The 12,064-nt window shown below is 37.9% G+C and overlaps 1 protein-coding gene across 8 annotated transcripts in view; it reads right to left on the bottom strand.

Annotated features, from left to right (window-relative positions):
- chb (CLIP-associating protein) overlaps positions 1-12,064 on the bottom strand; it is a 723,643-nt gene that overhangs the window by 249,594 nt on the left and 461,985 nt on the right. For all 8 annotated transcript variants that reach the window (XM_090405359.1, XM_090405362.1, XM_090405366.1 and 5 more), the window contains one exon: positions 2,505-2,600. In XM_090405359.1, the coding sequence (XP_090261485.1) occupies positions 2,505-2,600 (96 nt within the window). The remainder of the gene's footprint in view (positions 1-2,504; positions 2,601-12,064) is intronic.

Raw genomic sequence — 12,064 nt, 5'->3', positions numbered from 1 at the left:
TTATACTTGCTGTAGTTAAAATCTCCCATAACAATGATTCTTCTTGCACTAGCCAAGCTCAACTGTCTAAACGTCTCCTGGTACCCGCCCTCTGTGCTCCTTGATTTGTAGCAACACCCCACTAAATATCCTGTCGTGCCCATTTCTACGTCACACCATATGCTTTCAAAATCATTAGTTTCACTGCCTTCCAAAGCCTCCACTCTTACAGGACATAAGTCGTCACTTATCATAAGCAGTATTCCATCGCCACGCTTTCCCTTCCTATCCTGCCGAAAAATGCTGTACCCTGCCGCTACTATTCCTGTTATTATATCCTCTTCTGTCAACCACATCTCAGTGATCCCAATAATATTTGGCCAGGCTGATGCTATCAGTGCCACCAATTCCTCTCCTTTATTTTGGATACTCCTGGAATGAACGAGAGGAATTTGTGGTGCTGAAAGCACCAGTCTGGCCAAAGCTATAACTTTGTAACAAAGCCACTTCAAATGTCTGCCTGTTCTTTTGGTTGTGCTAGGTTTATAAGAAGTTGTACAAAGGCTATGAGCAAAGACTTTTGTGAACACTCTCTAAACACACTGGCCTGGTTGGCCGAGCGGTTAGCATATCCACTCCCAGACAAAAGGCTGAGGGTTCGAATCCCGCCGTGTGCATGGATGTGTGATTGTCTATGAAAGTACTAGTGGTGGTGGTGAGCAGTAGATAGCGTTGGTGTAGTTACAGTTTGTCATAGTTGGTGGATTGAGTGATGGAGATAGATTTGCAGAATAAGTGCCCTCCCTTGATGAGTTCTGTACTATTTCCCATAAAAAAGAACCCTTTTTTCCCAGTATCCTTTTTGATGATACCCAAATTTCCAGACAGATTGAGATCAGATCTCACTTCTTGGAATCACCCTCACATCAAACCTCTCCAGGCATAAACATATCACAACTATTGCATCCTCAGCCTCAAAAAAAAAAACTAGGATTTCTCTTTGGCTCAAGACATTACTTCACCCCCAAACGGCTATTAACATTATAAAAATCCGTCAGCCTATTGAATACTGCTCCCACATATGGGGGTGGGAGCCCTAAAAGCTCTCTCAAAATGCTCGACTCGATACAGAGGAGAGCAATTAGACTTATCAATGACCCATCCCTTACCAACCCCCCCCCCCCCCCACCTTCACACAGACGTATGGGCTCCGCAGCATGTATATTCTACAAATATTTCCATGGGAAATGCTCATCTGAAATAACATCAATAATTCCTCCTCTCAGTACTAAGTTCATTGGAACACTTGCAGCTGCTGCACAAGTACACCTAGAATCAAACAGAATAAGTTTCTTTTTCTGTTTGATCCTTCACAGTACACCTAGAATCAAACAGAATAAGTTTCTTTTCCTCTCCTTCATCCCTGCAACTGCTGCACTGTGGAACAGTCTCCCACCTGCTGTGTTGCACAAGGAATACAATTCAAAGTCATTCAAATGTAAACAAATTCTTCCTTTCCCAACCCACTACCCATACACGGTACTAATGTACTATAGGTTGACCAACCAACCTCCTGTGTATGGGCCAAACATAAAAATATATATATATATATATATATATTAAATAAAAGATTTAATATACTAATATCAGATAGAAATAAGATTTTTCTTGTTTTAATGATACCTTGTCTTTCCTCACATAACCTCATCATATCAACAGCTTCCTGTTAAGCTTCTCAATAATATTGTTCTTATAGTGATTCACCACAAATGCTCCCTCAAAATTCTTCTTCCTAGTATCCAATATGAATTTATTCCAACTACTGTCTCGTGAATGGTCGCATTTCTGATTCTGCCTTTTCTACAGTTTAACTCTATATATGTACTAATCCAGTGAACCAATTTCACTTCTTGTATTCTGTCTATATTCTCCAGAACGGCCATCCTCGCCTAGCATTTCCCTCCTGCCAATGACAACAACCTTATTTAAAAAATAACACGAACAGCCTCTTCTAATCAACTAGTCCAAATGTTTGAGACTGACCTTAAAAAAAATAATACAGCAAGTACAACAACGAAAGTTCTACAATGAGAAACTCATTTTATGAGTCACAGTGATGCAAATTAGAAGGCTCTGCTTTACACTAATAATGGTGATAAGCAGAATAAAAGTATTTGATATGCATATGATCACATCTATTATTATTCGAATACTTTCCATGAAGGGCTGTAAACTTACGGTACGTCAGTATCAGAGATAGATATAAAGGTCATATAATTGTGCTAAAGAGACCAAACATGAAACTTTAAGCTACTTCCAACCTTTATTCTTCACCAATAATCCATAATTCATCAACTGCTATATGAAATTCTTTATTATATAATCATCACACAGTCATGTGCTTTTGTTGCTCATTTATTTGTACACTTTCAGAAAGTGCAATGCAATGATATATATTACTGCCACAATATTTATTATAGCCATTCTAGAATATGTAGAATTTCATAAAAAAGGGATGAACTTACGTTGCGACTGTGAAGATCCTTTTGACCTAGATCGAATTGTTCTTTCTGGCGAGGTAACAGCATTGAATGTATCACTTAACCTTGGCCCTGTTCTCGCTGCTCAAAAAAAATTAAATTACAAATTTTTTTAAGAAAATTTACCAAGGATTTAAGAAATTAACAGCTTAAACAATGATGTAGATGTCTATGAATGAGTAATAAAGAATAATGTTTTTTAAATGCATGAATAAGTAACTTTGAAGCATGTTTAGGTTACTTATAAAAGGAATAATTAAATTTTACTGATTTACTGAATTATCATCAAACATACAAAGAAATTAATATTTACTGAAAAATTTATTGTAGCTAAAGAAAAAATTAAAGAAAACAAAAACTATCCTTTATACTATTGTTGAATAGTGATTTGAGTTGAATTGTTGAAGCGTTGTTGAATAGTGCGATAGAAAGAGCAAAACAGCAGCTAGAGTGCATGAACAAAAGTAGACTGAATGAACCAACCAACAATAAAAGGTATGACAGGAAAAATAGACATATGAATGTGAACATGAACAGAATGAAGGATAGAGTGCTGTATGGAGACTCGTTATTACGAGGTGTGTTAGTAGAGGATTTGACAAAATCGTACCAACCTGGTGCGACCATAAAGGACGTAACTGCGTCTATTACAGAGCAAAAGGAAAGGGTGAAAGAAATGATTGTTGTGGCAGGTACGAATGATTTGAAAGGAGATAAAATGGAAATGATAGAAGACCTGAATGAATTGTTTAATATGCCAGAGCAAATAAGGACAACAAATCTGAGTGGGATAGTTAATATAAGGCGTCAAGGTATGGTTGGGGCTAATGGGGGTCTTAAATTCACGTACACTAATACTAGGAGTATTAGGAACAAGAAGGAAGAGTTTTTGGCCATGGTTGGCACTTCCAGACCACAGGTTATAGGTATTAGTGAAACATGGCTGACTGTAGATGATATAACTAGTGGGATTGAATGTGATGGGTATAGTGTGTTCAGGAATGACAGAGAGAATAAAATGGGGGGAGGAGTATTGTTGATGATAGCTGATGAGCTCCAGCCAAGGAGAATAGAAGTTGAATTGCAGGATAGAGAAAAGAGCACATTTGAGGCCATTTGGTGTGAGATTGTGGCTAGCAGAACTAAATATACAATTGGGTGCTGCTATAGACCAGGTGATGGAAAAGATGGTGGTGACAGTATGCACAAGCAAATAGAAGAAATGGGTGGAAGGAGGGTGATTATTATGGGAGATTTCAACTATGGTCGCATTGATTGGAGTGAGAAGAGGACACACGGGAGGAAGGAACTGGATTTTATGCGGTTATTAAGGGATAACTATCTGCGACAGCATGTAATGGAAAATACTAGGGGTCAGAGAGTGCTTGACCTAGTAATTACATCTGAGGATTTGGCTGTAACAAATATGACCACATTGCCACCAATCGGTGAGAGTGATCATAGGGTCTTAACTTGGGAGGTGGCTAAAGGTGTAGAATTTTCAATTAAGACAGGGTACATGTGGAATTATCGGGCTGGAAAGTATGACAAGCTTAGGAATTTGATTGGTTCAGTGCCATGGCATGTACAACTGCAAGGACTAGAAGTTGATAGTGCATGGGAGGTAGTTAAGAAGTGCTTGCATGAAGCAATGGCTAACTGCATACCTAGAGTCCGAATAATAAATCAAGTAGGGGTTAAATGGATGAATAACACCATTAAGATTGAGTTGCAAAAAAAGAAACAACTATGGAGGGAATTTAAGGAGAAGGGTGACCGGCAGGCACATGAACGGTATAAAGCACAGGCCAGAAGGGTGACGAGTGTGGTAAGAAAAGCAAAAAAGGATTACGAAAGAACATTGGCCATGCAGGCTAAAGAGAATCCTAAACAGTTTTTTAGATATGTAGCAAGTAAAAGGAAAAATGTACATGGCAGATTGATTTTAAAGAATCCCGATGGTAGGGAGGTAACTGAATCAGTTGAGATAGTCGAGTTACTGAGTGAGCACTTTGCAAAAGTATATCATCCAGGTGGTGACATTGCAGAAACGAATAAACCAGTAGATTATACGGGAATTGTGGTTAATGAAGTGGAGGTGAGTAGTCTATTGCATAACCTTAATGTCAATACATCTGTGGGATTGGATGGTATACCAGCTCGTGTTGTACGAGAAGCAGCTAAAGAATTGTCAGTACCCTTGAACATTTTGTTTAATTTGAGTCTCGGGTCTGGGTTAGTCCCAAGCGGGTGGAAAGAGGGGAAAATAGTTCCACTGCATAAAGGTGGTTCCAAGACTGCTGTAGTAAATTACCGACCGATTAGCATATCAGGAATCATTGTCAAGGTCTTAGAGAAAATAGTCAAGAGGAAAATACAAGATTCGATAGAAGAAAATGGGATACTGTATCGGGGACAGCATGGTTTTGTGAAGGGTAGGTCATGCCTCAGTAACTTGCTCACGTATTATAACACAGTGACGGCTGAACTGGATAACGGTAATGGGTTTACGGTGATTCTACTGGACCTTGCCAAGGCCTTTGACAGGATACCACATCGAATTCTAATCAGTAAATTGCAGCATATGGGAATGGACATAGGGTTGGTGAGATGGATAGGAGGGTGGTTGACGGAGAGATATCAGAGAGTGGTTTACTCGGGAGTAGAGTCCACAAGACGGCCTGTGACTAGTGGTGTGCCACAAGGATCTGTTCTTGGACCACTGCTGTTTAATTTGTTCATAAATGATATAGGAAATGATCTGAGAGGAACAATTCATTTGTTTGCGGATGATGTGAAGTTGGGTAGGGCAATAGTGAATGCAGATGACGTCAAAATTTTGCAGGATGATTTGGATAGATTGGAGGTCTGGGCTAAGGAGAATGGATGTCAGTTTAATGTGGCAAAATGTAAGGTTATGCATTTTGGGGTGAAAAGATTGGCGGCAGTTTACTGCATTGGTGGAACCGTGCTCCTGGAAATTGATGAGGCACGAGATTTAGGAGTGTTGGTAGATAAGGAATTGAAATTTAGGGGACACATTGCAAAAGTGACCAAAACAGCTCATCAAATCACTTGGTTGCTGAAGAATACGATGACAAGCAGAGACAAGCAGGTTATTGTTCCTCTGTATCGAGCCTTGATAAGACCCCATCTAGACTACTGTGCTCAGATTTGGTCACCTAGGTTTCTTCTTGATGGGGAGGAGGTGGAGAGGATCCAGAGGCGAGTGACCAAGATGATAGCAGGTCTGTGGAATGAACCGTATGAGAACAGGTTGAGGATTTGTGGGTTGCAAAAATTGGTTGATAGGCGGAGGAGGGGAGATATGATTGAGACATTCAAATTACTGAAGGGTTTCTATAAAATTAATTCAGAAGATATTTTTGAGAACAGGGCTGGTTGTGGGAGGACTAGGGGACATCCATGGAAACTGGGCAAAAGTGTGGTTAGTAAAGGTGTTAGATCTGGGTTCTTTACTTTTAGAGTAGTGAATGAGTGGAATGCGCTCCCTGAGTCTGTGGTGGATGCTGTGACAGTGAATGAGTTTAAGGCGAGGTATGATAGATACTGTATGAATGTCAAATAGTTGTGATGAATATGATTTGGGGCCTCCCTCGATGAGTCCAATGACTCCCTGGAGTTGCCCGTAATAATAGTAATAATAGACAAAAAAACAACAACCTTGCACTGAATTATCATGATTGCAGAGTATGACCCATAGTTTATTGCATTTCAGCTACATATAAGTAGTTAAAAAAAAATGTTTTATCATTAAAGAAAATCACAAGCCATAACAGAGAAGCCTATTTCACTTTAACAATTTTTGCTAATTGGCTATAGTTATGTCCTTAGAGAATTTTTAACTCATTGAACAGTAAGAATATGCACAGATCGGAAATATCAAATTAGAAATGCAAAATGACCTTCAATATTACAGTTATATAGTATACCAATAAGACAAAATTTTTGGTGGCATTCTTTCCCAGCTTCCAAGGGTGCCCTCTCATACTTTCCTCATCCTCCATAAACCGAAATCCTGTATGACTCTAAATTAAAGATGCCAAAAAATTATATTTTTGGTTTAATCCTTTATCCAACTGTAAGCAAAGTTTTTGTATGAAGTAACTTCACACACAAGCTTTGTTTGCTTACACTTGAATAAACACTTTAATTGTTGAAAGTTAATAATTATTCAATTATTAACTTTCAACATCTATCTCTAATCCACAGTATTTTAGTAATAAGGTGCGATACCTTTTGGCTACTTGTATATGGAAATATGACTTCTGCATTACCTCAACCTTGGTATCGCTTCTGGGTCAGGACCCACCAATGACACCTCAAGTGACCCTTCCCATAATGCATAGCATTATATGTATCCGTAAGGATGTGCTTTCCATTATGGGATACTAAGCAAGTGATGAGAAGTCATTAGTCTCCATATGCGAGTTACCCAGTCGTGAAGTTACTTCACAAGCAAACTTTGTTCGCTTACACTTGGATAAAGGATTAAACCGAGAATATAATTTCTTGGTATCTTTAATTTATAGTAAATTTTTCAGAACAGTCTGATGGTGGGAGAATTAGGGGCCATCCTTGGAAAGTGAATAAGAATGTAGTCAGCACTAGATTTTTTTTTTGCTTGGAGAGTGCTGAATGAGTGGAATAGGTTGCCAGAGTCTGTTGTTGTGTCATAACTGTGAATGAGTTCATAGCAAAGCATGACAGTTACTGTGTTAATGTGCTTGGCATGTTTAGAGCCTCCCTAAATGAGTCTAATGACCCCATAGAGTATCTCATGATAATATTATAAATACCTACCCATATGTGTTTGTTTTCTGTTTTATTTATAATGATTACATTTTTATAGTGATTTTTAGTGATTACACTACCTCATTATTAGAAATGTTAATAGAAGTTCTATGAAACTGAAAATTAAAATGGCAACTGGTTGCTGCAAACAAACCAAAGTGATACTCAACATTTCATTGTTCTCAAATTTTCAGGATTGAGCATACACTTATCTTTCTCAGAAACAGTTTTTCCTGCTGTTAAACAAGATGCACTAGAAATGCCAAATTTCAAACAAAGGAAGATTTATTTGATAAATACTGTGAATGCCAGAACACAAGACAACTGGGTATATAAGGTTAATTAGGATTTAGCTTAAAAAAAAAACTACGTTTGCCCTCTCTCTCTTCATGTAGCTTCATCAGTGAGAGGGTGCAGCACCGAGTCCTTCCAGTTCTCTCTGTTGGTGGCTTTCCTTTGTTTCTGCATAGCTATGTGAACTTGTCCATGAGCTTATATCTTCAAGCCATGTCCTTTTTTACCTCTTCATCCTTTTACCATAATTTTTACTTCTAAAACTGTTAGTATCCTCTGTCCTGCTGAACCTCTCAATACATTACCGCCAATCTCATCTTTCTCTGGATCATTTCCTGTAATAAAGATCTCTGTATTCTCATTCTCTGCAGGACATCTGTATTTGTCACATGTTCTGTCCATGAGATTTTCAGAGCTCTTCTATAGCACTACATTTCAAAGGCCATTATCTGTTGTCATACTCTCTTCTTGAATATCCAGGTCTCACCAATGTTCTTATCATTCTTTTATTTGTCTCGATATCCACAGAACTACTTCTGAAAAGATCTTTATTTTTCCAGAAGGCATCTTTAACTATAGCTGTTCTTATTTTTATTTCTTTATGTTGCTTTCCATCTGCAGTAAAGTAGGTGCCTAAATATTTGTATTCTGTCGTATGTTCAATTTTCATATTGTTTATGAATATTTCTGGTTTGGATCTGTATTCTTTTGCGATTTTCATAAATTTTGTATTTTTTGAATTCATATCTAATTCAAACTCTCTACTTTCTCTAATTAGTAGCTGTAGTAATTTGATTAATTTTCTGATATTAGAATGGCATCATCAGCGTATCTAAGATTGTTGTATTTTATATCACTGATACTGATTCCTATATTTTGTTTTTCAATCTTTTTCATCACTGTCTCACTGTAAATATTAAATAGATTTGGTGAAAGGATGCAGCCCTGTCTAACTACTCTTTTTATTTTCACTACAGAAGTCTCAGAGTTAAACAGCTGCATTTTCTGTTGGGTGCAAATCATTTTTATAATTTTTTGATATGTTGCAAGTAAAAGAAAAAATGTATATGGCAGAATGATTTTAAAGAATGCCAATGGTGAGGAGGTAACCAAATCAGTTGATATAGTTGAATTACTGGGCGAGCACTTTGCAAGAGTATATCATCCAGGTGGTGACATTGCAGGAATGAATGAACTAATAGATTATACGGGAATTGTGTGAATGAAGTGGAGGTGAATAGTCTATTACAAAACCTCAATGTCAATACTTCAGTGGGATTGGATGGTATACCAGCTTGTGTCATATGTGAAGCGGCTAAAGAATTGTCAGTGCCCTTGACCATTTTGTTTAATTTGAGTTTCGGGTCTGGGTTAGTCCCGATGGGATGGAAAGAGAGGAAAATAGTTCCACTGCATATAGGAGGTTCCAAGACTGCTGCTTGTAAATTACTGACCGATTAGCATATCACATCCACCTCAGTGAACACAAAAAATATATCCTACACTTTCGATATGGTAAGTCGGGTCTGGCAGACCATGCTTTGGATACCCCTGCACACAGGATCAATTGGAAAGAAACAAAAGTAATGCACAGAAGCTTCTACAAGTCAGAGAGGTTGTTCCTGGAATCAACAGAAGCCTTAAAACATACTCCAAACCTTAACAAGTATGGCTGTATAAATCTACTAAAGATTTGGGAGACAGTCATCCTAAGAACAAATTAATATTTATTACTTTTATTTTTTAATTTATATTTTTTCAAACTATCATTTAGACTACTATTTCAAAACTTGAAATTTTTTTTTTTTTTTTAAACCTAGATGGCGCCATATTAGGACTTTAGTCTTGTGTTGCACGCTGCAATCACTTATACTAGCCCGACTGTAACACCGGATTGTGGTTGTCTTGCATTTGTAACAAATTTTGTGTTGTGTGCTCTGAAGATGCTGGATATAATACCAGCGAAATATTAGCTTTTAAGTTAATAAATAGTTATTTTCTTAACCATCTGTGTTCTTATCATACCGTGAAACCTATTATAGTTCGCCCACCGATTTGAGGTCCCTCGACACTTCTGAGCATCTCAGAAAAAGGAGAACCCATTCCGATGATAGGGTAATCAGTCCGTATTGTGGGATGAGTTGTTTATTATTACCGGCCGGAAAATTAACTTCTCTTTTATGATTATTGTAGTGAACTATGTTGCTTGTATAATATAACAGTTGGAAAATTTTACCTATAAAGCACGTGATTTCGCATGTTGGCGACCAATTCGGACGTCCTTCATTTCTTTCTCCCCTTCAGCATGAATCGCCTATTCTTGGAAAGACGCGAAGCAGGGACCTGCAAACGGTGGGCAAACTATACAACATGTCTGACGAACACATAAGCCTATCCATGCGTATATCAGGAGTCATTGTCAAGGTCTTGGAGAAATTAGTCAAGAGAAAAATACAGGATTGGATAGATGAAAATGGGATACTGTATGGGGGACAACATGGTTTTGTGAAGGGTTGATCATGCCTCAGTAACTTGCTCAGGTTTTATAACACAGTGACGGCTGAACTGGATAAGGGTAATAAGTTTACAGTGATTCTACTGGACCTTGCTTAGGCCTTTGACAGGATACCACATGGAATTCTAATCAGTAAACTGCAGCATATGGGGATGGATATAGAGTTGGTGAGATGGATAGGAGGGTGGTTGATGGAGAGATATCAGAGAGTGGTTTATTCAGGAGTAGAGTCCAAAAGACGGCCTGTGATGACTAGTGGTGTGCCACGGGGTTCTGTTCTTGGACCTCTACTTTTCAATTTGTTCATTAACGATATAGGAAAGAATCTGAGAGGAAGTGTTCACTTGTTTGCTGATGATGCAAACTTGAATAGAGCAATAGTGAGTGCACAGGATGTCAAAATTTTGCAAGATGATTTGGTTAGTTTGGAGGACTGGGCTAAGGAAAATGGATGTCAATTTAATGTGGCAGAGTGTAAGGTTATGCATTTTGGAGTGAAAAGATTAGCAGCAGTATATCACATTGGTGTAACCGTACTCTAAGAGATTGATGAGGCCAGGGATTTGGGAGTGTTGGTGGATAGGAGTTGAAGTTTAGGGGGCACATTGCAAAAGTGGCTAAATCAGCTCATCAAATCACTTGGTTGCTGAAAAATACTTTAACAAGCAGAGACAAACAAGTTATTGTTCCTCTGTATCGAGCCTTGATAAGACCACATCTAGACTACTGTGCCCAGATATGGGTGCCAGGGTTTCTTCTTGATGGGGAGGAGGTGGAGAGGACCCAGAGAAGAGTGACCAAGATGATAGCAGGGCTGTGGAATGAACCTTATGAGAACAGGTTGAAGATTTGTGGGATGCAGAAATTGGTTGATAGGTGGAAAAGGGGTAATATGATTGAGACGTTCAAATTACTGAAGGGTTTCTATAAGATTAATTGAGAAGATATTTTTGAGAATAGGACTGGTGGTGGGAGGACTAGTGGCCATACATGGAAGCTGAGCAAGAATGTGGTTAGCAAGGGTGTTAGAGCTAGGTTTTTTTACTTGGAGAGTGGTGAATGAGTGGAATAAGCTGCCAGAGTCTATTGTGGGTGCCATGACTGTGAATGAGTTCAAGGCGAGGTATGATAGATACTGTGTGAATGTCGAATAGTTGTTCTTGACAATGATGTTAGGATCTACCTCAATGAGTCTGTCGACTCCCTGGAGTTGCTTGTAATAATAATAATAATCTGAAGTACATGATCTTCTATGTCTAATTTATCTAATATATTGAACATTTTATTATTTTATCCAGTCAAAGGCCTTCTGAAAGTCTATGAAGCATATGTAAATGATCCTATTTCTTTCAAATGATCTTTCTATTAGTATTTGTAGTTCCAGGATAGCGTTAATGGTTCCCATTCCTCTTCTGAAGCCTTTGTTGTTCACTCAATTTCTCTATTAACAATGGTTAAAATAATTTTAGTTGCATAGGATATTAAGCTCAAAGTTCTGTATTCCTCGTAATTTTGTTAATTATTTTTCTTTGGAATAGGTATACATATAGATGTTGTAAAAACTTCAAGTAATTCTATTGTTTCATAATGTCCTGAATGGATTCCACTAAATAGTTATTATAGCCAGTCAAAGCTTTCAGCAACTCAGCCAGGATATTACCGCACCCAGGGGATTTATTATTAGGAAGATTCTTAATTATGTGTTCTATCTCCTTTCTTGTCATTAAAGTGGTATCTGTTGTTATGTTTAACTTAAGGTGTCGTGAATTATCTATCATGTTACCATTATCATCATAGAGATCTGATAAGTACTCCACCCATCTTCCATTTATCTTTTCCTTATCAATGATTATGTTTCCATCTTTGTCCTTGATGTTATTAGACTGTATGTTTTGCTTTTCCATTAAGTTCTTTCACTTTC

The sequence above is a fragment of the Typopeltis vanoorti genome, chromosome 15 (assembly GCF_054136105.1).
Source record: "Typopeltis vanoorti isolate ZY-2024b chromosome 15, IOZ_Tvanoo_1.0, whole genome shotgun sequence".
Lineage (NCBI taxonomy): Eukaryota > Metazoa > Arthropoda > Arachnida > Uropygi > Thelyphonidae > Typopeltis > Typopeltis vanoorti.
This window is presented reverse-complemented; position numbering and strand designations above follow the sequence as displayed.